This window comes from Temnothorax curvispinosus, unplaced genomic scaffold, assembly GCF_003070985.1.
Source record: "Temnothorax curvispinosus isolate PA1 unplaced genomic scaffold, ASM307098v1 QBEX01017991.1, whole genome shotgun sequence".
NCBI classification, from domain to species: domain Eukaryota; kingdom Metazoa; phylum Arthropoda; class Insecta; order Hymenoptera; family Formicidae; genus Temnothorax; species Temnothorax curvispinosus.
The window spans coordinates 240,911-265,686 of record NW_020227771.1 but is presented as its reverse complement, the minus strand read 5'-3'; the positions used below and the strand labels follow the sequence as shown (position 1 = coordinate 265,686).

Sequence of the window (24,776 nt, the reverse complement as noted above, 5' to 3'; positions counted from 1 at the left end):
TGTGTGTGTGTGTGTGTGTGTGTGTGTGTGTGTGTGTGTGTGTGTGTACCTATACATATTTATATGTATATATCTTATAAATAATTTTTGAGATATGAAATGATTTATAATTGATTTCATACTTTATTCCTTTTCAACTTTCTAATTAATCCTGTATAAAATCGAGACGTACACAGGATCCTAAATAGTATTAAAACATCTTTAAGACGTACGTTTATATCCTGTTGTATGTTTTATGTCCCGATTTTGGACATAGTGTTGTCTGGGATAGTATATACAGATCAGAATCGAATCCAAGACCTGTTTTGATTTAACATTAACAAGGCCACTTATCTAACATTAAAAATAATAATAATTAATACTAACGTTCGTTTTCATTTGCATAACTACTTGAATGAACTATTAATGAATAACATTCACACTCATATTAATAGTATTACTGAGTGCTTGATTTATAATAATATCACTTTTCTTTTCAGCGTTATTCTTTTCATTCGACTCAGGATCTGTGTCGCTATCTGATGAATAAGTCTGCAGCAATGTTGTATTTCTGGCATTATCTTCCTGTTCGATGTTAACTTCCGGCCGTCCAGTAATAGTCGTTTGCCTGTAATATGTTTTGTCATTTAACAAAAAGTTCTTCTAATTGTAAACTTATTTAATACGAATTTTGCATAAAATAGTTTAAGTATTAATCTGATATCAATCGTTGAATAGGAAAAATATAAGAAATTTATCCATTACTCACATTGTAGACTGGTTATCAGGAATATCGTTTTGTAATTGCCCTACAATATATCCTTCGTTAGGAACATTTGCGCCAGGAACGTTATTACCAGAAGACGATACGATAGGTGCACTTGCTACGATAGCACAAATCCTCAATGGGGTAACTTGATACTGTGGTGGTGTACACACTCTAGCAGTTTGATATTCATTGTTTATAGTTCGTCTGTAATTATTGTCACAACATTTCTCTTTAGCAAGCTCTGTAAATGGTCCTAAAAAAAATAACAAACGTTTGTGAATTATATAAAGCCATTGCATATGCAATATTATAGATAATTTATATCATTTCGTTCATACAGAACAATTACCGCGGTCTGAATTCTTCGCACTTTCATTTCAGCGTTCAAATACGTAGATATACTGTAGATATACATAGACGTACTGTAACGTAATAATTACCGTTTTCGTTAACATGTACCTATTTACGTATAAAGTGTTACGTTTAAAGCTTACAGGCGTGCGATTATAAGAAGTGCAAGTTATTTGTGTAATGTGAAAATGATTAATTTGTGCAAACATTGTGCCAGTTCTATGTAAAGCATTATTTGAAAGTTATCCTATTCTCTGTGAGTTTTTTTTTCATTAAACAGTTTTTCTCATGAAAAAGCGAAGTTTTCTTTCGCGCAGATTAGTCGGTCACAAGTTAATTTATGCGTATTACATAAAATAATTTAGATAGCCTGATAGATAAGACAGCACATTATCAGAGAACAAAATTATTTTAAAAAATTAAATGGTTTCTTGCAGTTTATATTATACAGATCTATTATAGAGTAGCAATCTATTATGACTACATATGTTATCAATTATTATCTTTGTAATTTGCAGAATGCAGATTACACAAGCTGCAGTTGATGCTCAATTTATTAGAAAAGCACTTATCAAATTTTAAAGCGTAAAACATTTAACTACTTGAATGTTTCTAGAAATTGTCTCCGCTCTGGTGAAAAAATTCTCATATCTCTTATCTTTAAGAATCTTTCTTTAAAAATATTTTAAATTTAGAAGATTTCTTGAATACACACTTGAAATTTTATAAGGTATCTTAAAAAATTAGAGAATGAGAAATCTTAGAATATTTCAGAATGCACATGTACAAAGAACTCTAGAATAGATGTAGAGTTTTTCAGCATTTCTGAAGTGTTCCAACTCATATAAAATGTCTCTTTAAATGTCTGATTTGTACAAATTTCCTAAAAAGTTACACAATTATACAAAAATTGTTAACAATTCTGGGATTTATAAAGAAATTTTGAAAAATTATATGAAGAATTCTAAGAAAAATTTTTACTAAGGTAGGGCTAAACCGTCTATTTTTTTTTCGGTGCCGATTTTTAACAACAAAATAAATAATTGTAGTTAAATGTGGTATACCACTGTAAAAAGTGAACCTTTAGCTACAAAATTTATATAGAAAATTTTTGTCTACGTCGCTTTGTTTAACCGGTATAGAGCAAAAACGACAACGGTGGAAAAATTGAAATCTCAAAAATGCCGGGGTTAAACCGTCTACCCCCCGGGATAAATCAGTTTCAGGTTTGATCGCCCATGAAATATTAGACATTTATATTGGATTCGTGTTCAGCATGCATTACTCTTTATAATCAGAATGCATTTATAATCACGTACCTCGAGATTTAGAGAGCAAATATTATTGCAAATATTCCAAATTTCCACGCGCAGAAAATTTCACTTTTCACCACGAAAACACGTTTGCCCTCGTAAAAATCATAACAGGGCAGATAACCTTCCGAAACTTCGTTGGTCACATGGGGGTTGGTACCATAAGCAGTGTTTACAATGTTAATAGCGAGTTCGCGCAATATACAGGTTCCGAGATATTTGATTAGACGGATTTATCCCGTAGACGTTTTAGCCCCGGTCTCCCCTATAGCTTTTCAGGATATTATTATTTATATTCAAATTATTTGCTTTGTCTTTAATGGCAGAGTCCTAAAGGAATATCCTGTATATTAAGACGATAGGATAGAAATTCTCCACCATATATAAGCAAAGTTAATATATATACATACATACAGAATATTAAGAAAGTGTCAAAAGCTATTAAACACTTGGTCAAAGAGAAATTATTTCTACATAATACGATTACAAATGATTGGAAGATACAGGTAATTCACGTTTGCGATTTTATATATATGGATCTGGTTATAGGATCTTCGAGTCATTTTTCATGTATCCGAATCTTCGAGTCATTTTTCATGTAAAAGTATATTAACGTGTTAGTATGTCGCTAATCATATTTTAGTTGGCCTTTTGTTTATGCTAAGTATGTTATTTTGTAATATGAAGAACAATGGAATATAAAAATAAATTTATAATATTTTGTAATAATATTATAAATAATAATATTATAAAAATAGATATATTACTTTATTTGTTGGTGTATTTTGTTATGCTTTTTTATCATTACTAAATCATAATCTTACAAACAATTATACACGTTAATCATGCATGCTCAACAATGTTGAGTCAAGATAATTGACGCGACTTAAACGGAAAACTCAATATCGGTCATTGATGACATCATGACGATAAACGTGTTAAGGTAAGATGATCAAGAAGAAGAATTGCGATATTTTATGCTCAAGATATATTATGATATGTTGAAATATATTCCAAAAATTCTCATTTTCAATGATTGTATCTTAACATTTTTATGTAGAATGACAGAAATGTAGCTTAATCTATTTATATTTTTCCGTTAGACGTAGAGAGGTATATGTTTTTTTACCCACATGAATCGATTTTTCTTATGTATGAAAGTATTCAGAAAGATCATCGAAAAATAGAGATGAAATATTCTATATTTTTCATACTTTCACATATTTCATGTGAAAATAAAATGTGAAATATTTCACTTAAAAAATATTCATTTTTTGATGTTTTTATCCTAATATTTTTATACATAATAATGAAAATAAATTTATGTGAAAAAACATATATTCTTTTATTTAAAGGAATAGAACTATTTCAGAAGCAATTATATTTAAAATAAAGATGCGTTATCCGTAACATGGCTTTCTCAAAATTAAACTATTTGTGTAGAAAATATTTTTACTAATATCGTTTGGTATCAGAGAAATGTGTTTTATCGATTAAAATAAGATATCTTGTGCAAATACGCGCGCGTGCATACATGTATAAATATGTATAAATATACTTACTTTGCTCTTCCAGTGAAATACTTGTTAATTCGTCATTTGTATTAGTAGTTGCAACCTCAGTAATTGCAAGCTCAGTATTTGCTGCATTATTCAGCGTAAAAAAGTTGCGTCTATTGCCTGTAAAAAGATACATTTGAAACATATTGAGTGATCGTCAAAGTTCAATATTGACAAACGTTAAATTATGCAATTCGTTTATTACATAAAGTAATTAATGTTCCAATGACTGAACATGTCCACAGTGAACGAAAAGTCAACAATAAAATGTTTTTCAGCAAAAAATAACAAACTAAAAAAAATTGAATATATAGAAATAAATTATAAATACATATAATGTTCATTATATATTCTTGATAAATATATAAATGCATTATAAAAATATATAATTTGATTGAAAATTATTGTGAAAGATTTATTTCGAATGTCGCAAGGACAGATTATATTTTCACATATTTTCTTATTATCTTTGTAATTAAGATACAATATCTATATTTTCGAACTTTTTTACTGTACCGTACTATATTTATCTAAATACGTAATACGCCTTTTGCGGTTGATCAATAAAAAAGTAAAAAAAAATATATATTTAATTGAAAATTTTTTATTTAAGGAAAAATTTCAATACTCAATTATTAGTATTCAAAATCTTAGTTGTCGATTGTTAGAATGCATTTGTTAATATCTATATGTCCGAGTAATTAAATGATTATAAACAATAACTTTCAACTAATTTCATTTCATAAAGGGTGAATGTTCTTAATTTATTACTAGAAATAAAAGAAATTTGATTAAATTTCTTGACATTGAATTAAATATATTTTTAAATAATAATAAATTTACCCTGAAATAGAAATAAAAATCTAACTTTAAAGTATTGCTTTATGAGTTTATGTTATTATTTTTGTGTAGAACTTTTATTTTATTTTTAGACCCTTCAAAAGTTTACAACTGTGTAAATCACTTTTTCTTTTATTCTTTCTTCTCCATAAGTCTATAAAGAAGAGTTCGTACTTGTGAGTGAAAAGAATACAAATCTTTTATAAAAAACGTTCATCAAACATTATTTCGAGAAAATTATTATGAGAAATTAAAACATTAATATCTTCAAAATGTTTTTGAAGTTTTATTTGAAAAATTTGTTTATTTATAGTATTACTTAATAAGCACTCAATCATTGATTAAACCTGCTCTTATCTAATTATTAGGGTACTAATGGTGTAATATAAAATATTATTGTATTAAAATGTTATTTAAGTATTTTTTTCTAAATTTATGTTAATATTTTTTGGTTGTGTCAAAAAGAACAAAGTTTTATGTACTAATTTTTTTTAGTAATAATACTAATTATTAATCAATAATTGTTGATATAGAGTTGAATCCGTCTTCTTATTAGTTCAGTCATTGGAGCATTTATTTCATGTTACTATAACAATAGACTAATAGGAAAATAAGTTTTTAATTATTAATAATAAAATATTATTTGCATAAATAATGTAAATATCAGTCTCTCTCTCTCTCTTTCTCTCCACGCACGCACGCACGCAATCATACGCACACACAGGGTGTTTATTTGAAAAAAGTTTCCATCTCAACATCTTCTAATATGCATCATCCTATAAAAAAATGTTGAATATAAAAGTATATTTTTAAGTGGGGTGTATAATAATGATAATCTTAAAAATTACGTGGTTTTCATAAGGTTCTTTCAAGATTAACTTTTTCTTCTTAAATAGAAAGAGGTATTTTTCAAAAAAGCAGATAACTTTGCGTCCAACACTCTTTAAGACTTACTTCTCTAATGTTTTTTTTACTGAAAAAAATTTTAGAAAAAGTTAAAATACGTGCATGCCTTGTAGCTTTGTATGAACATGTGTGCGTGCATACGAGCGACCTCAAGAATGTAAACATAACTTCGGAGGTTTGCTTAATATTTCGACTGTGTAATCCCGTAGTGTATAGTTATTAATCCATCGGTCAAAGCTCCTAAAATGCTTACGATTTCTTGTTCAAATTACTTTAATATCCACATTCTAATAAGTGTGTATGTGTTTGAAATTCTTCATTGCAAAATGCCCCAAAACTTCAATTTAAGCAAGCTTGTTTAAAATTCTATTATTTGTACGTTTGATATTGTGAACAGATCCAGTTTCTAAAAACTTTCTTCTCCAACTCGTAGAAAGTTTTTAAAAACTCTCTGCAAGTTTATTCACATAGATATGTGACACATTTTTATCAGGATATTTATCATTAAAGACTCTTACTACCGGTTTCACCACCACCACTCCAAACACACCGGTTTTCGGTTGCATAAATAAAAATAATCTCTGTTCTGTCATTTATACACCATATTTACTCGATAACACTCTTTCAACAAGACTTTCAATATTAGGATATGGATATTGAAATAATTTGACAACTAAAGAAGACATTAAAATGACCGATTACGTATGAAGTATCTATAATAATCATAAAGTATAAGAAAGGGAGAAAGAGGCAGGAGAGAGGGAGGAAGGAGATAAAAGGGAGGGAAAAAGGAAAAAGAGAGTAAAGGGAATGAAAATCATATAAAGAGTTTATCTAGAGATAAAAACTGAAAACTTACAGTAGCCTTTCTTACTTACGTATAAACCACATTAATAAGTAAATCGTAATAAAGACAATAAGGATTGGAAATATTATCATTAATGTCAATTTTGTTATATCCGTTGTATTGTCCATTGTAGATTCTGCGAACAAAAAATTTAATGAATGATTAAGGAAGAAGCAAAAAACGTTGTGTATCTTAAGAGATACGGATATAAGTATTTCATATAAATTTTACCTCAACTAGAGAATATATAATGAATGATTGAAATTAGCAATAGAACGAGTAAACGACAATTATTTTATACGCATACAAATTATAAATTTAAAAGTAGCAGCATTATATACTCACCTACATAGTAGGGTTTTGTGTCAGTAACGTTCTTTTGACAAAAATCATTTTCTTTGCCGTCCGCGAGTATTTCTTTGCTGAATCTTTAAACAAAGAAAATGAAGGATAATTTTTTGTAAAAACATATCGAGTATAGGTGCTCTGACAGAGAATATTACGACGTCTTAAAGAATTTATGACGTCTTTGAGGCGTCTTATAGACGTTTTATTTTAATTAATTTAAACGACCACTTTTATAAATATTGTAAAATAAAACTTAATAATACGGAAACGCGTTAATAAGAAGAAAAATACGAAAAAAGAGCTAGTATTGCGTGATAAATCGGTATATAAATAAATTTAATATTTACATAACTCTGATAACATGTACTCTATATGTATATTACAACATGCAATTTTATTGTTATCAAAGTTATATGTAAGTATTAAATTATTGATATACTAATGTATTTTTTTTAGACAATTCCAACTTCTGTTTTGTATTCTAGCTCTTTCTTATAATGCATGTTCAAATAACTTTGCCTTAATTGTGTCGCGACACTAAAGTAATACAAATAAATATCTGACAAGTACTAAATTAGCTGGAAAAAAATATTTTTTATAGGCTGTTATATCTCAATTGGCCATGTCACATGTATTTTAATCTATAAATATTAACCGGTAATGTAAATATTTTTGTGCATGTTCCAAAAAATATCTTATAAAAGATAACTTTCAGACGTCTTCGGAAAGTCTTGAAGACATTTTTAAGAAGTCTTTTGTAAAGTCTTAAAAGTATCTTAAGGAAGACGTTTTTAAAACATCTTCTGCACATGCGACATGTGTGTAAAAGACGTCGTTGTGTCTAGATGTTACATTCACTTCGACATTGATAATTACAGTCATGCGACACCGTTCTAATCAAATGTTTACTCTGTGACGCATGACGCATCGGTCATTCGAACTGCCACGATATTTTACATTTGCATGCGTCGCTCATCATTCCAGGTAGCAAGATGACGTCTAAAGACATCTTTAAGACGTTATATAGTGACGTCATTAAGACGGAATTAATACGTCATTTGATGTCACTCTGCTACCTGGGATATTCCTGATAAACGATCATAAAAATATATTCTCAAATTAATAAAATTTATTAAACAATTTATTTTTTCTTGTAAGTTGCTTTCATAAAGATTCTTATATAACATGAAAAAAGAAATGAAGTAAAAGAGCAATTGTTCACTTATTTAGTACTCTAATAAAGAGCAAAGTATTATGCTAATAGCTATAATCTTTTGTCTGATAAAAATGCAACAGATGTTTTTTTCGAATTCATCATGCAGATCATACAGATTCTTTTGCCTCATTTAGGAATATCTTTTCTTTAGAAAGGCACGTAAAAATCAGATCAAATTTTATTGAGCGATTAAATAAGATTTGTAAATAAGCGGCCAAATAAAATTTGCTGATAAAGCAATCAACAATGATTTAACACGCAAACAAATGATCTTTGTCGTTTGTATGCAGTGACAAATAGTGTATAACAAAATGCAGCAGTAATTTTACTGGGAATGCTGAATAACTTCGTAATATAGAACGGTTGCTTGTTAAGTAAAATACCTGGGATTCGATTTCCAGTCTTGTTACCCTACATATATTTAAGTGTTTAATTTTCCATTGTTATTGCTCCTTAAGAAGACTCAAAACACGAAGTGTCTTTGCATAAAGAATACTTCACAAAGGACTCAATGAGGAAAAAATAGAAAATTATCAATATTTGGAAATTTAGAGAATATTATAATCTGGATAATCTGGAATTCTTTCTCCATCAGATCTTACAATGAGATAAATCACGGTACTGTGACGTCTGTGACCGTGAAGTCAAAAATCCACAATCAAGAAAAAGAAGAATAATCTTACCCTGTCTTACAAGGTCCGCATTTTTGCCCGTTGATGGTCTTTACCTCACCCTTTATACGATTGAATCGCGAGCAAAAGTTCGTAGAATCTACGCACAGTTTGTTAAAGCATATATAGTCCAAGTCACAATCTTTGTTATTCTCGCATGATTTAGATTCCTGCAACAGAAACACGTGTTATCGCTTAGCGCGAATTCAAGAAAACTTAACAGTCGAAACTATTTTTTTTAATTCGTGAATATTTAATGATAAGAGAGAAAGCGGATCAAGTTATTAGTAATTCAAATAAAAACGAATGTAAAATTGGCAAAATATAATTCATTATCATATCATTTTAATTATCTATTAATAAAATTAGCAACATACACAAACACAAACAAATAACCCATTATAACAAAATTGTTATAAAATATAAAAATTAGATTGTGTGCCTTCTCATCACATTCTTCGACTATCTATCTATTATAAATTACCGTAAATTACCAATTGCGCTGCAATAAATAAATATTATTTCGTTAACATATGCACGCACACATCACGTAATGAATATTTTATTTTGTGTGTATATGTCTATATACAGGGTGCCCCTGAATTCTTGGTACTTTTCTCATATTTAGATAGAGCGAGCCAAACTGAGTCGAAAAGTCATGTACCATTTTGCAATTTTCGCAATAGTTGACGAGTTATTAATGATTAAAAATCGTCGTATTAGCCCGCCCTCCGCCAAATCCAAGCGCGCGGCGAGATGCGGCCGCCCCGCGGTCGGCGCGCGGGCAGTTGTTTACTACAAGCGGCGATGATTTCGCACGAGCGGCGCGTAACGCCGGGCCCCTGTCCTAAGCGATGATAGTTTCTCTCCTTTTTTTAAATAGAAATAAAATTTTCTAACAACATAGAACATTTTTTTGTGCGTACGTATGTACATACGTGTGTACATGCATACAGGAAAATATCAATTGTGCTGCTTAAAAAAGCGATTACTCAATTTACTTTTTTTTTAGTAAGTAACGGTTGTCTTTAAGAAAGAATATTTTCTTGATAATAGTCTTAAAATGTACAAATTTTAGAAAGAGTCTTTATCATGTACTATGTACTCCAAAAGAAGAATTTATACTCCTTCAAAGAACATAATAAAATTTTATCAAAGAAAAGTCAAAATAATAAATAAAGTAATATGAGGACCCTCGAGATTAAAATAGGAGAAGGCTATGAAAGTCAGACTCAGATCACAGTGCGTAATATCAGAAATAAGTGATTTATTCGTCGTTTTGATACATTACATCGATCCGTACGTTTCGGCTCAGTTTTGAGCCATCTTCAGCGGTAGTTACAGAAATTAAGTTACACGTTCTCCGTACCGTATGGTATTTTTTATGGTGTATTTTTTCAAGATATTTCATATTTTATGTTAAGGAGGTTCGATGGCTTCATCGGGGAGGGGGGGGAGTAGTGGGACGCGGGGGTTCTGGCAACAGCGCACTAGCGTTTGAAGTAGTGGGAGAGAAGGGAATTGCTCTGATTGGTCGCTGCGTGTATAGTGCGTGCTGCTGTTCACGTCGTTCACGACCATGGCAGTCTAGCAGACGAAAAATCAAGCAATTTATGCTTTAATAATTAATTTTTCTACGAAATGTGCGGTAACCTTCCCCTTTCTTTCGCTCATTTATTTGTAAATTATTAAGTTACATGTGCATTTTTTTCCTTATTATTTGCATTTTTTCTGGCACTTATTTCATTCTGAAGGTATGCGCAATATGTCATTTCCCATAAGAACCTATGTTAAAAATGCAGCCAGTTTCATGAAATTTTAATATGTTGTTTTGGAATAAAAAATAGAATTACGTGAATTTTTTGGAAATTTTTTACCGTCCCGTTTTGAAAAAAATCTACTCCAAAAATTGTACTTTTTAAATTTTTGGAATAGATTTTTTTCAAAACGGGACGATGAAAAATTTCCAAAAAATTCACATAATTCTATTTTGCATTCCAGAACAACATATTAAAATTTCATGAAACTCTGCATTTTGTTGTAGCCATCGAACCTCCTTAAAGTATGTCAGAATAAAATATAAATATTTCCTAAATTATTGCGTTTTTGATAACTATATCTTAATATTTTTATTATACGGAATATTTGTATGGATCAATTTATGTAAAAAATTACGTAACACAAATTTAATTGCGCTTTCTCATCCTTCCACAAACCTTGTGAAAACTTACCTTGTGAAAAAAGCGAGTTCATAAGAAGATTGTTAGATTATTCAATTTCGTCCTTTACCATTTTTCTTCTACTTCAAAACAAGAGCTACAATTAGGTGACTCATTCTGTGTACGCGCGCGCGCGCTTATGAGTGCGTGTGCATGCATATGCATATAAATCAACATGCGTGTGCATGCATATGCATATAAATCAACAGAATATTTGTTTATTGCAAAACGATTGTTAATTCATTACAGATTTGTAGCAAAAGAAGAAATGGAACGCTTATTCTGATTTTGACAATGATAGTTTCCTGACCACCCCACCCGATCCTGACGCGAGTACGGTATGGTTAGGTTAGGTCAATAATTTAATTCTTACCAAAATGATATTGATACGGGTAAATATTTATTTTTCAATTAGATAAATTTTCAATTAAAAATCAGTTGTGTTCTACGCATACATACATTTTTTACATTTGAAATACCATTTCCGTGTTGATCTTTACTTCTTATCGATTTGATAACGAACGTAATAGTGATTCCTTCGATGTTTATGTTTTGAATTGATTATTATATAAAGAATAAATAGTTTGTTCTTGATAAACTCGATTATAAATAAATATTAACCTGGGTAAATATCGTTTGCTTACGCGTTTGTCTGAAGTCTGAAGTGTGATGACTTATTGGAGATTTAAAATAGCTTTATAATATTAATTCCTTCATGGGAAATGTTTTTGATGAGTGCAATATTGGTCACGCACTCGAGAATGTTGAAAAAATCAGTTATCATGAGCATTTCAAGTTTCGTAATTCGTAATTTCTTAGAGAGAGAATTATTCGATTTTCGTATTTTTGCATCACGCATACAGACAGTAAAAAGATAAATTATTGTCTATCAGAATTAAGTACAATAATGTCATTTTGTTTTCTTTTATAAGTTATAGTTATAACAAAGTCTTCAAGATAAAGAGTTTGGTAAATTTCAATCAAGAGCCCTGCCTTTTTTACGCTTTTTTGAATCTTGAAATATTTTAAATTGCACGAAATTGAATGAATGATCCTGAAAAAAATTGCTTTCACTATCCCTAAGTATGCGTTATATTTACACTTTTGCTTTTCGACTTCAGAAGAATGAGTTTAAACGGGGCTGTTTACTCCGCATTCTCATCTAAAAAAAACTACAATAAAGGTAGAAACTATTTTCAACTTTATGTTTGATGACATTTCTTTCTTCTTTTACCTATTTCCATTTATAGTCGTATTCTCGGGTTTTATAATATACGTTTAGTTTACTTTATTAGACATAAATCAAATCTCGATTTTAACAAAATTTAGGTTGATCAAGCCTCGCTATGTATTCTATTAGTGTAAAACACATTACGTTTACTTACGAGGAGACTTACGGAAGTGTAACTCACCGATTTTAATAAAACTTGGCATACTTGTAGAACATCAAAAAATAATCGACACGAATTTTTTTATTTCGGCAATGGTGCGAGTTTAAGGGGAGGTAACCGTTCAGAGGCCCAAAAAATGCATGAATTTCAGGAATTTTTTTTTTATATAAAATAAATGAATTTGAAAAAAACTTTTAAGGGGTTTTATTCTTGTACTGTTACATAAGAAATTATTATTTTTTCATGTCAAAATAACGGCTCTTGCTTCCACGCCATGAAGCTACAAATGACGTGAGTTTATGCGCGCGAAGCGCTCCACAGCCTTGTCAGCTAATCTGAGACAAAAAACACAAAAAATTTATTAAACTAGACTAAATTTGGGGAGCCTTATGGTTTTCCGATTTTTAAAAAACCCCCGGAAAACAAAATGGCAGCCATTTGAAAAAAAAAACCATTGTTTCCGTTAAATGGTTTTTTTTTCAAATAGCTGCCATTTTGTTTTCCGGGGGTTTTTTAAAAATCGGAAAACCATAAGGCCTTCCAAATTTAGTCTAGTTTAATAAATTTTTTGTGTTTTTTGTTTCAGATTAGCTGGCAAGGCTGTGGAGCGCTTCGCGCGCATAAACTCACGTCGTTTGTAGCTTCATGGCGTGGAAGCAAGAGCTGTTATTTTGACGTGAAAAAATAATAACTTCTTATGTAACAGTACAAGAATAAAACCCCTTAAAAGTTTTTTTCAAATTCATTTATTTTATATAAAAAAAAAATTCCTGAAATTCATGCATTTTTTGGGCCTCTGAACGGTTACCTTACCTCCCCTTAAACCCGCACCATTGCCGAAATAAAAAAATACGTGTCGATTATTTTTCGATGTTCTACAAGTATGCCAAGTTTCATTAAAATCGGTGAGTTACATTTCCGTAAGTCTCCTCGTTAGAGATATCGATGTAGATTTTTTTTCTTGTTAGAAAAAATATTAAAAAAAAAAAAAATACTAAATGCGTATAATTAGTTTCCACTCTAAAATAGTAGACAATTTCGCTAAAAAAAAAAACATTTAAAATAATTAACTTATAAAACATTTAGAAATAACTTGTAAAAAATTATTAGCTATCAGCTGGGACAGAATAGATGCGATTTGTTATGCCATCGATAAATTGAGACGCATTATAGGTGACCACGCGCATGCAAGAATGCGCATCTCGGAGCATTCACTTGTCCTGAAGCGTGCACCAGCTTTGCGAGATTTCCGGTTCCGGCCCGATCCGCTCCAAAGAGAAAAAGCCGCGAGAGAGCAGTTGATGACTCATGCCTTTCGCACGGCATTGGTTCATTTTGGCAAGCTGTAAAAGTGTCTTCCCTTTCTTATCCCCAATAATCGACCTATAGATACCTTTTACGTTTCGTTTTCCTCTGCTTTGCGGATAACTCTATTTTCCCGCAGGTGGCCGATTTTTTTTGCATACGACAAGGGAAGCTATGACGGTCATTCGTGACGTCACAGCGACTAGATCCCACCACATCCGTCGACGTGCGATATCGGGAATAAAGAATAAATGCAGTGTAATTGCTCAATATGAACCACGAGTACGTCATCCCCTCTCTTTTTCGATTCTCTTTTCTTGAATTTCTTTTGTATTTTCGTCGTTTATATTCTCCGCTCCTCCGTGAAAGATGATGAAATCGCGCTCAAGCTTGCGACGTTGCTTCGCTACTCGTTCTGCCACGCATCTTTGTTCCAAAAAGTAAATCTTTGAGGAGCGAATTGAGGATCACTTTGAATTATTTTTCAACAAATCATCACTATTATTAAGACTTGTAAAATAAAGTTATCAATTACTTATCGAACGTTTTATTATATGATAAAGAATTTATTATATGCTTATATGTATACATTCTGAAAATCATTGTGCCTACTATTTTCAAGAGTTATAAAAAATACTTTCTTTATAAAGCTATTTTTATAAATTAATAAAATTATTTTAATAATGCGCTGCGATGCGAGTTGCATAATTATGTACTAATTTCATTTGCCAGCTATAAGATATTTCGTTGTAGATTTAAATTTAAGTGAAATAAATTGCACGAAACTTCAAAAATTTGAAATGATAGCTGAAGCGTTTTTAGAAAGCGTAGAATTGGAACCAGAGTATCATCTAGATGAATTCACAAATAGTTGATGCTGTAATGAGAAAGTGTGCAATGCCTCCCACTGCCTCTCGTAATTCCACGAATTGTCCAACAAATAGACTTTATTTTTTCGCGTTGTATTATTGAAACTCGAATTGCATTCACCTTCGCATTTATAGGTAATTTATGCATGTCATGATACATCATCACATAGACAAATAATAAGACTTACATAAATAAGTATCAAACTTTATATAAAAATATATATCATTTTTTATTTTATTATAAAACAATTAATAAAATGATAAAAATATGTTGTTAAATTATAATGCATAAATTTTATTTTATTTAGCATAGTAGACATTTTCAATTCAAACTTTTAGCCGGCAGTGAGTAATATATTATCTTTTATATACATACATATATATAGGTCATATATATACATATATATACATATATGTAGGTCCAGAGGTATGTTCCGGGACTGTTTACGTTTTTTGAAATGTACAGTCCTGGAATATAACGCATATACGTATATGTAATCAGATTCAAAAAACTGTCCCGAAAATTGCCGTAGGACATGAATTTTTTCCAGGACAGTCCTGGAAACTGCCAAATGTCCCGGAATATACCGATATCAAAAATAAAAGTCCCGGAACATACTTCCGGACCTACATATTTAACTCATGCAATAGTTGATTTTGATGAATTGTACATGAATTACTGATGTTAAGGTTAATTAAATTTCTTTCTTTATCTAGGGAATGTGTAATCTCAAAAGAGAAAAAAACTGATTTGTACGGATTACATGGATTGTGCAATTATCTCAGCTCGAGATTTTAACCGAATCGGTCCGGAAATCGGTCGCCAGTTAGAAACAAGTCGATCATCTTCCAGAACATTCTCGATCATTCTCGAGATGAAAGGACTTTAGAGAATTGAAAGCAAGTACAGAAGTTGAGTCGTGCCAAACGCATAACTAAAAATCTCTATTATTATTATTTATATATGTTTATTATACTATTGTTATTTTTATTATTTATATATATATTTATATGTATAAATATTTATATGTATACATATTTATATTAAACATATTAATTTATTTAATCTTTATTTTTATTATTTTGCTTAATTTTATCGTATTAATGGTAAATAAATATTATTCGGTTTGTCCTTCGCGAATAATGGGGATCATCAACAGACATAAGCGACCGACACAAATATATTGTCATTTGTAGAATTTATCGTGAACTATTTATAGACTGAATTATAAACCAAGAGTTCGAATTAACTAATTTTAGATCGAGCAACTGATTTTTTTCCTTTTTTGAGATTACATTCTATAGATAAAGAAAGACATTTTAACTTTAACAACAATAATTTATATACAATTCATCAAAATCAACTCTACATGCAATTTCACTGGAATAGTCCCGATTCTTTTTAAATGCCGAGACCACGCACGCGGAGTGATACTCGAGGAAACTTGTTGAAACAGAGCACGTGCCATGATATTGTGTATCAGTCCGGAGTATAACAGAAGAAACGTTTACATCTATGTATCTTTCATCGATTGATCGTGATTCGGGGGTCATGCAAAAACCGTCAATTTGAGATATATATTCAAATCACACTGTTATTTCTCCGGTTATAGCTTATTATTACTGATAAAGCAGTCGCCCGTTGAGCGAACAATTCAGGTTTGATCCTTGCTCTTTGTCACTCCGCATGCAAGCACGAGCGAAAAAATATCATTATCAAACAAAAACCGGAAGTCCAAATCCCAAGATCAGACAAATAAATCGTGATATTTCTGTATTTGGCAGAATACATCTGACCGGCAATCTGAATAATGAGACTGATTTTATCACGGACTTACCATTTTTTTGTTTTCGCTCATGTTGAGAATGTTATTGCTAACGCTGTGAAGACAGACCGACAGCATAGGTGACAAATCGATTACTGTAAAATGAATCCAAGCACTGCACTGTGAGATTGAACACTGGTCACTGATGAACGCGTTCGGCCTGCTCGTTTTCTTTCTGCAATTGTATCTACTGGTATCTACGTGAACTGGTATCTTCCGATCACTCTCCGCACATCACTGTACGCAGGTTTGACCTGCACTAACAAGTTCGTGCCTGTTAAGTTGAGCCTGTTCTGCCCTGCGTATCGAATGGGGAGAGTGGGGACCACTGAGAAAGGAGGGGAAAAAGACCCCACAGATTCAGGGCCGTTCATACAGTAATTAGCAGAGGCTCGTAGTTCATAAACAGCTTTAAATATAAATAAAGCAAATGTATATAAAAAATAATAGTAATAATAATATAAATATGGATACATAATAGTATAAAAAATATAAATAAATATAAATTAACAATATAAATATAGATAAGCGCGTGTATAAAAATTGAATGTATTCAAAAACATAAGAACCACATGAATTTTAAATGTAGACATAATTGTATAAATTGTCTGTCATTTTTTGCTACTTGCGAGATATTTACGCACGCGTCTAATAAATTAGATATCGTACACATAAAGTTATAAAAATTAAGAAACTACGCAAATTTTAGATGTATGAGACAAAATGATCAGCGTAATCAATCAGGATATGTATCGTTTATTTATGATTTATTCAATAAAATAAAAGAACTTTTTTCTGGATGGACTCCCTATTTTTTTATCGCATATTCTTATAGCTCCTCTCGAGACCTTTTTAAAACACTACAATTTTATTCGCTCCAAAGCCCAAGTCAGCCGTTTCGAAGTTATCGAGCTTTTTATGTAAGTAGTTATCGTATTCTACCGTGAAGGAGAGGATGGTAGGACTAGTAGGTGATGTGTGTGCAAATGGAGTAAAGTAGGAGTAGACATATAGAAAAATGGTAGGAAAATGGCAAATAACATTTTTGTTTCATTAGAATAGTCAGATGAAGAAAACTTAACTTTTTATTTTCTTAAAGGATTTGCAGCTTATTCCGGCGGCAGCAAATATCACATTTCCATAGCTTATTATACTGTAGTTATCGAATAATATGCAACTTATTACTAAACGCGAAGAGCTCAAAATAGGCAAGATTCTTTGTGTTCAGTTTAATTAAAGAAGTTTCTTATGCTTATCCTTTTACTATTTTCAATATCCAACTTTGTTCATCTTTTCTCCAATATTACGTATATTTTGTTTATATCATGTACTAATAGTATTTTACAAAGAGTGCAATATAATGTTATCAAAATTATCAAATATTTTATTATAAACTGCGAATTTAAACAGCGCATCAGAAAAGTGATAAAAAAAATAAACTCATTGCACTAAAAAAAATTTATCTATATTTAATAATTGTTTAACTCTATAACTAATAATTTTGTTGACTCTCTCTCTCTCTCTCTCTCTCTTCTCTCTCTCTCTGTTTAATTATTTCGATGACTCCTTCTAGAATTATTATTAGAACATTATATATCTATATGTAAATTAATAGGCCTTAATATGAATTTTATATTTACGAATAAATCAAATTTGAGGGACAAAATTTGCGGCAAAATAACAGAAAATTAATAAATACAATTTATATATTTCTCTTTCGGTCTATTTTTAGATAGGTAACATACACAGTAAAAAATAAAATGTAATTATAACATTTTTTACACGTCCCAGAAAGTCCACTTTAAATTTTAAGTTAAAATTACTTATTCATCGTGTGTTACTTGTTGACAAATTAGAAATGTTAATTAATTGACACTAACTTTTATATTTGTTCTTTTGACTTTAAGTACCTACACAGTAAAAAATCGTGCGTCCAAATTTTAAAATTTTCTTGTGTTACCAAGATTTGACTATTATTTCAATGTAAAATTAACATACAACAGCTATGTTATTATTTTCGTAACATTTTTATGTGTTATATTTATGTCAACGTGATAACTAACACTTTATGTATGTCATTTAGAAATTGAATATTATTTTGAGTTCTTTTAACATAATTATTTCAAAAAATCAACACGTCTTAAAGTTATTTTAACATAAACAAAAGTTAAAGTAAATTTTCAAATAATCGTAAACTTTGACATATAAAATAATCAAATTTACTAAAATATGTGTTAATATAACTCAAAATAAAATGTATAATATACATTTCGTAAGAGTTACATTAAATCAGACGAAGCAAAGTGTTATATCGACATTTTGTACAAGTTATTTTTACATTATACTTAAAGTTAAAAAAGAACACATAAATATAAAATATAGTGTCAATAAATTAACATTTCTAATTTGTCAACAAGTAACACACGATGAATGAGTTATTTTAACATAAAATTTAGAGTGGACTTTCTGGGACATTTGAAAAATGTTACGATTAACATTTTATTTTTTACTGTGTATAATGTAATAATAACAGACAAGCTAAGTGCGAGGTTCGTGCTCTTAGCGGTTTCTGCTGATTGGCTAGCATTCGAATAAACAATTATTTCAATTTAAGAGAAATGTTGTTTTGAATATTTTACTGGTTAATATTATAGTTTCTCGTGTAATACATTTAATGTAATTCTTACGAAATGTATATTTTATTTTGAGTTATATCAACATTTCAGTAATTAAAATAAACGCTTATTTTTCAAGTTATATTAACACATAATATTAATTATTTTAACTTGAATTATGTGTAATTGAAACATTTAATTTTAATATATTTAATTATTTTGTATGTCAAAGTTTACGATTATTTGAAGATTTACTTTCACTTTTGTTTATGTTAAAATAATGTTAAGACGTGTTGACTTTTTAAAATAATTGTGTTAGAAGAACTCAAAATAATATTTAATTTTTAAATGACATACATAAAGTGTTAAGTTATCACGTTGACATAAATGTAACACAAGAAAATTTTAACATACGGACCGATAGGTATGTAGGTACACACGATTTTTTTACTGTGTATAAATACACAGTACAGTTTCTCATAATTTTTTCGGAAATTTTCAAATTATAGATTTATAGGGCCAAAAATATCATGTTACTCTCTTGCTTTCAATGACGTTGCATTTTCTCATTCTAGTCTAGGGCTGCGTTCCAGAATCACGCTCGAGTGTTGTTCTATCTTTGTTACTTACGGAAAGTTGAACAAGGACAGAGCATAGTGCTAAGGCCGGTATTCATAATCAGATCTTATTTCAAGACCGTCTTAAGTAATATCTTAAGATGCTAATACGGCTCTGTGATTGGTTAATGACATCTTAAGATTGTACTTAAGACGGTCTTAAATATAAGAACCGACTATGAATACTGGCCTAAGAGCGTGGTTCTGGAACGCAGTCTAGGTCCGGTATTCATAGTCGGATCTTAAATTTAAACCGTCAAGTACGATCTTAAGATGTAATGAACCAATCACAGAGCCATATAAGCTTCTTAAGATATTACTTAAGACGGTCTTGATTGAAATAAGATCCGACTCTGAATACAGCGGCCTAGGAACAGTATATCTTATACCTATACATATAAGGTTTATATCTGTCTCCGAGTTTTGAATGCATGCACGTTTTTGGGAAACCAATGCAGAAGAAAATAGGTATATGGATACAAAGAAACCTTATTTTTCTCTTGCCAACAATACATAAATGTTGCGAAATTATTTTTCTTCAAGTAAAAGGTTTCAAGTAAGGGTTATGCCATTTCAATTATTGTTAATATTTCTTTTCAATTTGATGATTTCACATATTTCACGTGTTTATTTATTTGCTAGTTAAATGTAAATAAATTCTGATGCTTGTTATTTGTAAGTCTATGCGCTGTTTGTTAAAGATTGCGTTATTATGCGGAAAATAAATAAAAAAATAAATATTTATTCATTTTTGCACAATAATGTAAAAAGTAAATTAATTAGTAAAAATAAACACATATATGTAAATATAAAAGAGATGATGTATGCATAAGCTAAACTCAATTTTTTCACAATTTCTGTTCGATAATAATTATCGACTAAATTATCATTAGAATGCAATGTTATTTTATATAGCTTTTCGTGCGCGGGACTTGTCAAAAAGCTGATTTAACGTAATTAAGACAAACATTTCACTTAGGCCTTTAATACACGGGATCGGTATATATTTCTAAACGTCGAAAGTCTTATCGTTCGTATTATCACTAGCACTAAGGCCGGTATTCATAGTCGGTTCTTATATTTAAGACCATCTTAAGTACAATTTTAAGATGTCATTAACCAATCACAGAGCCGTATTAGCATCTTAAGATATTACTTAAGACGGTTTTGAAATAAGATCTGATTATGAATACCGGCCTAAGTGTATTATTGTTTCCGAGTTCTCTTAATCTTCTGTTAACGTGTTTGTTAATTAATTGTATCGGAAAACAGTTATTTAAAAGATACCTTTAATAATTTCAACGTTAGAGCTATAAAACTGTTCGTCAGAAAATAAAATTACGCGATTAACAAGACACCTTATATTTTTGCGAGTAGCTGGAAAAGTAATTAATATATACACGTATCGGCCCGAAACAGTGAGTTTTCGGTACCAATTATAGTCAATAATCTATTGCCATTTCTAATGACTGTGTCCAAGAAATTAATAGACTTATGTACTTTAGATTTTGAATTTCATATTCATGAATGAATAAAATTTAAAGGACAAAACTTGTTGCGGAAAAATAACATAGAAAAAAAGTAAATATTATATACAATTTGTATAATTTTCTGTTCCGGTATATTTTTAAATAGGTAACATATATAAATATAACATATATAAATAAAGTTTTTGAAATTTTTTTCGGAAATCTCAAAATTATAGATTTAGGACCAGAAATATCAGGTTACTGTTCTTTCTCGATGACGTTGCATTTTAGGAATAGTATTACGTGTACCTATATATAGGTTTGTTAAAGATTATTGCGTTATTATGCAAACAATAAATAATCTAAATAAATATTTATTTATTTTTGCATAATAATGTAAAAAATAAATTAATTAATAAAAATGAACACATATATGTAAGTATAAAAGAGATGTATGCATAAACTAAACTCAATTATCCTACAATTTCTGTTTGATACTAAATTATCATTAGGATGCAGTTATTATTTATATAGGTTTTTGCGCGCAGGATGAAAATATCAAGAAGTTAATTGTTAACATTTTTTAAATACGTCTAAAATATAATTTAAATTCTTTTTTAAGATTAAATTTGTATCGTGTAGCATAAACAATTTAGCATTAATTAACATCAGATAATTGCAATAAATATCTCTGACAATAAGTAATAGTCGCTCAATTATTATCGCTAAATAAGAAAGTTTAGCAGCGAATTTTATTATAATCATAATGTCGTATCTTGAAAAGTTGCAACTTGATATCTTATAAGCAGAAGAGTGTTTATTTTTCTCTCGAAATAAAGAATTGAAACTTAATTGTGGGTTGATAAGAGAGGTGACGTTACGACTGTCTTATGCACTTCTACGCTAAAATTTGTTCGCGCGCACTGATAAAAAAATTGTTGATATTTGCGACTACAATTACATAGTAAAATAATTATGGTACACTAGAAAAAAAATTATTGCCTTCAACAAAACTGTTTAGTTAAGACGTTTTTAACAGCAACCAAATATCTGTTTTATAACAAAAGATTTAGTTACTTCTGTTAAATGTATTTTTCTGATGTGTTCTGCGGACTAAATGATTTTGTTCTTAGACTTCACATACAAAAATTAAAGATTTTAGTTATTTACCCGTAAAACTACTAGTAATGAAATTTTCTTTTACATAAAATAAAATAATGCCCAATAAGTACAATTTTATTTTTCTATATATGCATTAAAATTTAAACTTTATGTACTAACAGAATATTATAATACTTGCAATATACATTACCAAATTGCAATATACATTACACATGTAAAGCAATTTACATTACCAAACGCTTTGTTCTCTATAACAAAATTCATATAGTTAAAAATTTTTGGTTGTTATAACAAAAGCATTACGTTATAAGAACAAAATATAAACAACAAAGATATTTATTTACAACAACTGAACAGTTTTGTTGGGCATATTTTAACCAAATTATTTTGTCGTTACAAAATTTTGGTTCGTACAACAAAACATTTTTCCTAAGTGTAGGGATTACTATTTTACAGTTATTATTGCTATAATATTAGTAAATATAATCTTACACTGAGAAAAAAATTGTTGCAGGACAACAAAAAAATTATAGTGGTGGCAACTATAAATTATAGTTAAGTTATGATAACTGCAACGATTTTTTTCTCAGTGTAAGGTTAAATTTACTAATATTATAGCAATAACAACTATCAAATAGTAACCCCTACCATAATTATGTTACTACGCAATTGTAGTCCCAAAAATATCAACAATTTTTTTATCAGTACGTTCCAACGCGTAACTGCAGAAAGGTATTCTAAAGTTTTGCATTAATTTAAAGTAACATCGAAAACATTTAATAATCTGCGGGCGGTATTGAGCCGAGTAGGGGCGGGTTATTGCAAACCGAGTGGTTAATTTTCACATGTTTTTAAACACTTTAAAAATTATTGTCGATACTCAATCAAAATTATGCGTCCCTCCAAATTTTGCGCCCTATGCTGGAGCATACATTGCGTACTCCATAGCAACAGCTGCCTAGTAACAGCACTAGTATATATGTATGTGTGACCAGTGTGACCTTTATGATTTGCAGTCAGTGAAGAGGGTTTTGATCCCGTCTCTACCTGTCGATAGACAGAATCCGTTACAAAGGTAACAAGGTAGCGGGTGAAAATTTGCCATTATAGAAAAAGCTACTGTACTTGGAAAAAAAAACCATAAAACTATAGCAATTACTATAATAATTACTATCGTGTACTTTTTTGCAACTATATTAGTCTTTCTGTAATATTTTTCCGTGAGGGTGGTGATTTAAAAAAGTGGTTGTTATATAGTAACTGTCGAATAACTGAGAGTGTACATTATCTTTTTTATGAATATTGTAGTAATAATGTTGGAATGTTTTGTGCTGCATGAATGATGACTTGTTGGAGTAAAATTATATATTTTTTTTGGTTAAATCAATTCTTTTCTTTATTCTGCATATACAAGTATTAACCGTAGTTTACTGCCTTTGGTTAAAGAGATCCGAGCAGAAACTTTCGTCAGTTAGTATTCAGGTAATAATGGCTCCTTTGCCTCGTGGTGGGGAAAGAACAAAGTTTTGATTTTTCTGAAGTGACAACTGTAGCGCAAATTCGATCGTAGTACAGCGATCGTATAAGTATAAGCGAAAGGAAAAGTATATCTCATAAAGTGTCTCATAGAGTAGTAACCGCGTTGCATTTTTTTCTTATATAGATTTATAAGTTCGTCTAAATGATTAATTAGATCGATTTTATAACTATTTATTTTTATACCTATATACATATTTATTTTTTAAGCAATTAATTTTGCTTCCTCATGGAGGAAGCTTTGTTTTCGTAAACCTCGTATATGGACCTTTGATCGCGTATAAAGCTAGGACTAATCAACCAAATTTTAAAGAATTATATGAAATAGGGGTAGAAAGCAAACTTATGACATATAATTTATTGTTATCAAAAATTGTAAAAAGAAATATTAATCGCATTTTTAATATTAATAACATATTAATAATACTATTTTTCAATTAATTTTTATTTAATAATATCAGACATAAATTTAATATAAAAATAATATAATTTTAAATATTAAAAATATTAAAAACAATAGTAATGTAACAGTATATAAACACATTAAAAGTAATTAAAAATGAGTAAGAGATTAATATGATATATATATATAATTAATATCAAATTAACGTCTCTTAGTCTGCGCATTTTTCTTTTATCATATATTTTATACACACACACACACACACGCACTCACGCACGCACGCACGCACGCACGCACGCACGCACGCACGCACGCACTCACGCACGCACGCACGCACGCACGCACGCACGCACGCACACACACATATATATATATGGGCAGATCCATTACTTTTCGACCAAAGGTTGCAGGGGTGGGTCACCGATTTTGATGCCGATTTTTTCCTCGAAAGTACACTAGAAAAGGAGATGATCCTGAAAATTTGAGCCCGATTCGATCAAATCCGGCCGCTGGAGAATTTTTTTAATTTTGAAAAAAGTCGATTTTTCAGTCATTTTCAAAAATTTATATCTCAGCTTCTATATAACTTAGAGACTCGTTTGAAA

The 24,776-nt window shown here is 29.9% G+C and overlaps 1 protein-coding gene across 1 annotated transcript; it reads right to left on the bottom strand.

Moving 5' to 3' along the window:
- Window positions 1-35: 35 nt before the first annotated feature.
- Window positions 36-16,657, bottom strand: LOC112468017. The gene is made up of 7 exons (XM_025037008.1): window positions 16,422-16,657; window positions 8,812-8,969; window positions 6,910-6,992; window positions 6,596-6,700; window positions 3,975-4,091; window positions 749-1,001; window positions 36-607 (listed from the first exon to the last, which is right to left on the bottom strand). The coding sequence occupies exons 1-7, from the start codon at window positions 16,485-16,487 to the stop codon at window positions 403-405; spliced, it is 987 nt and encodes a 328-aa protein (XP_024892776.1). The 5' UTR covers window positions 16,488-16,657; the 3' UTR covers window positions 36-402.
- Between the last annotated feature and the right edge of the window lie 8,119 nt (window positions 16,658-24,776).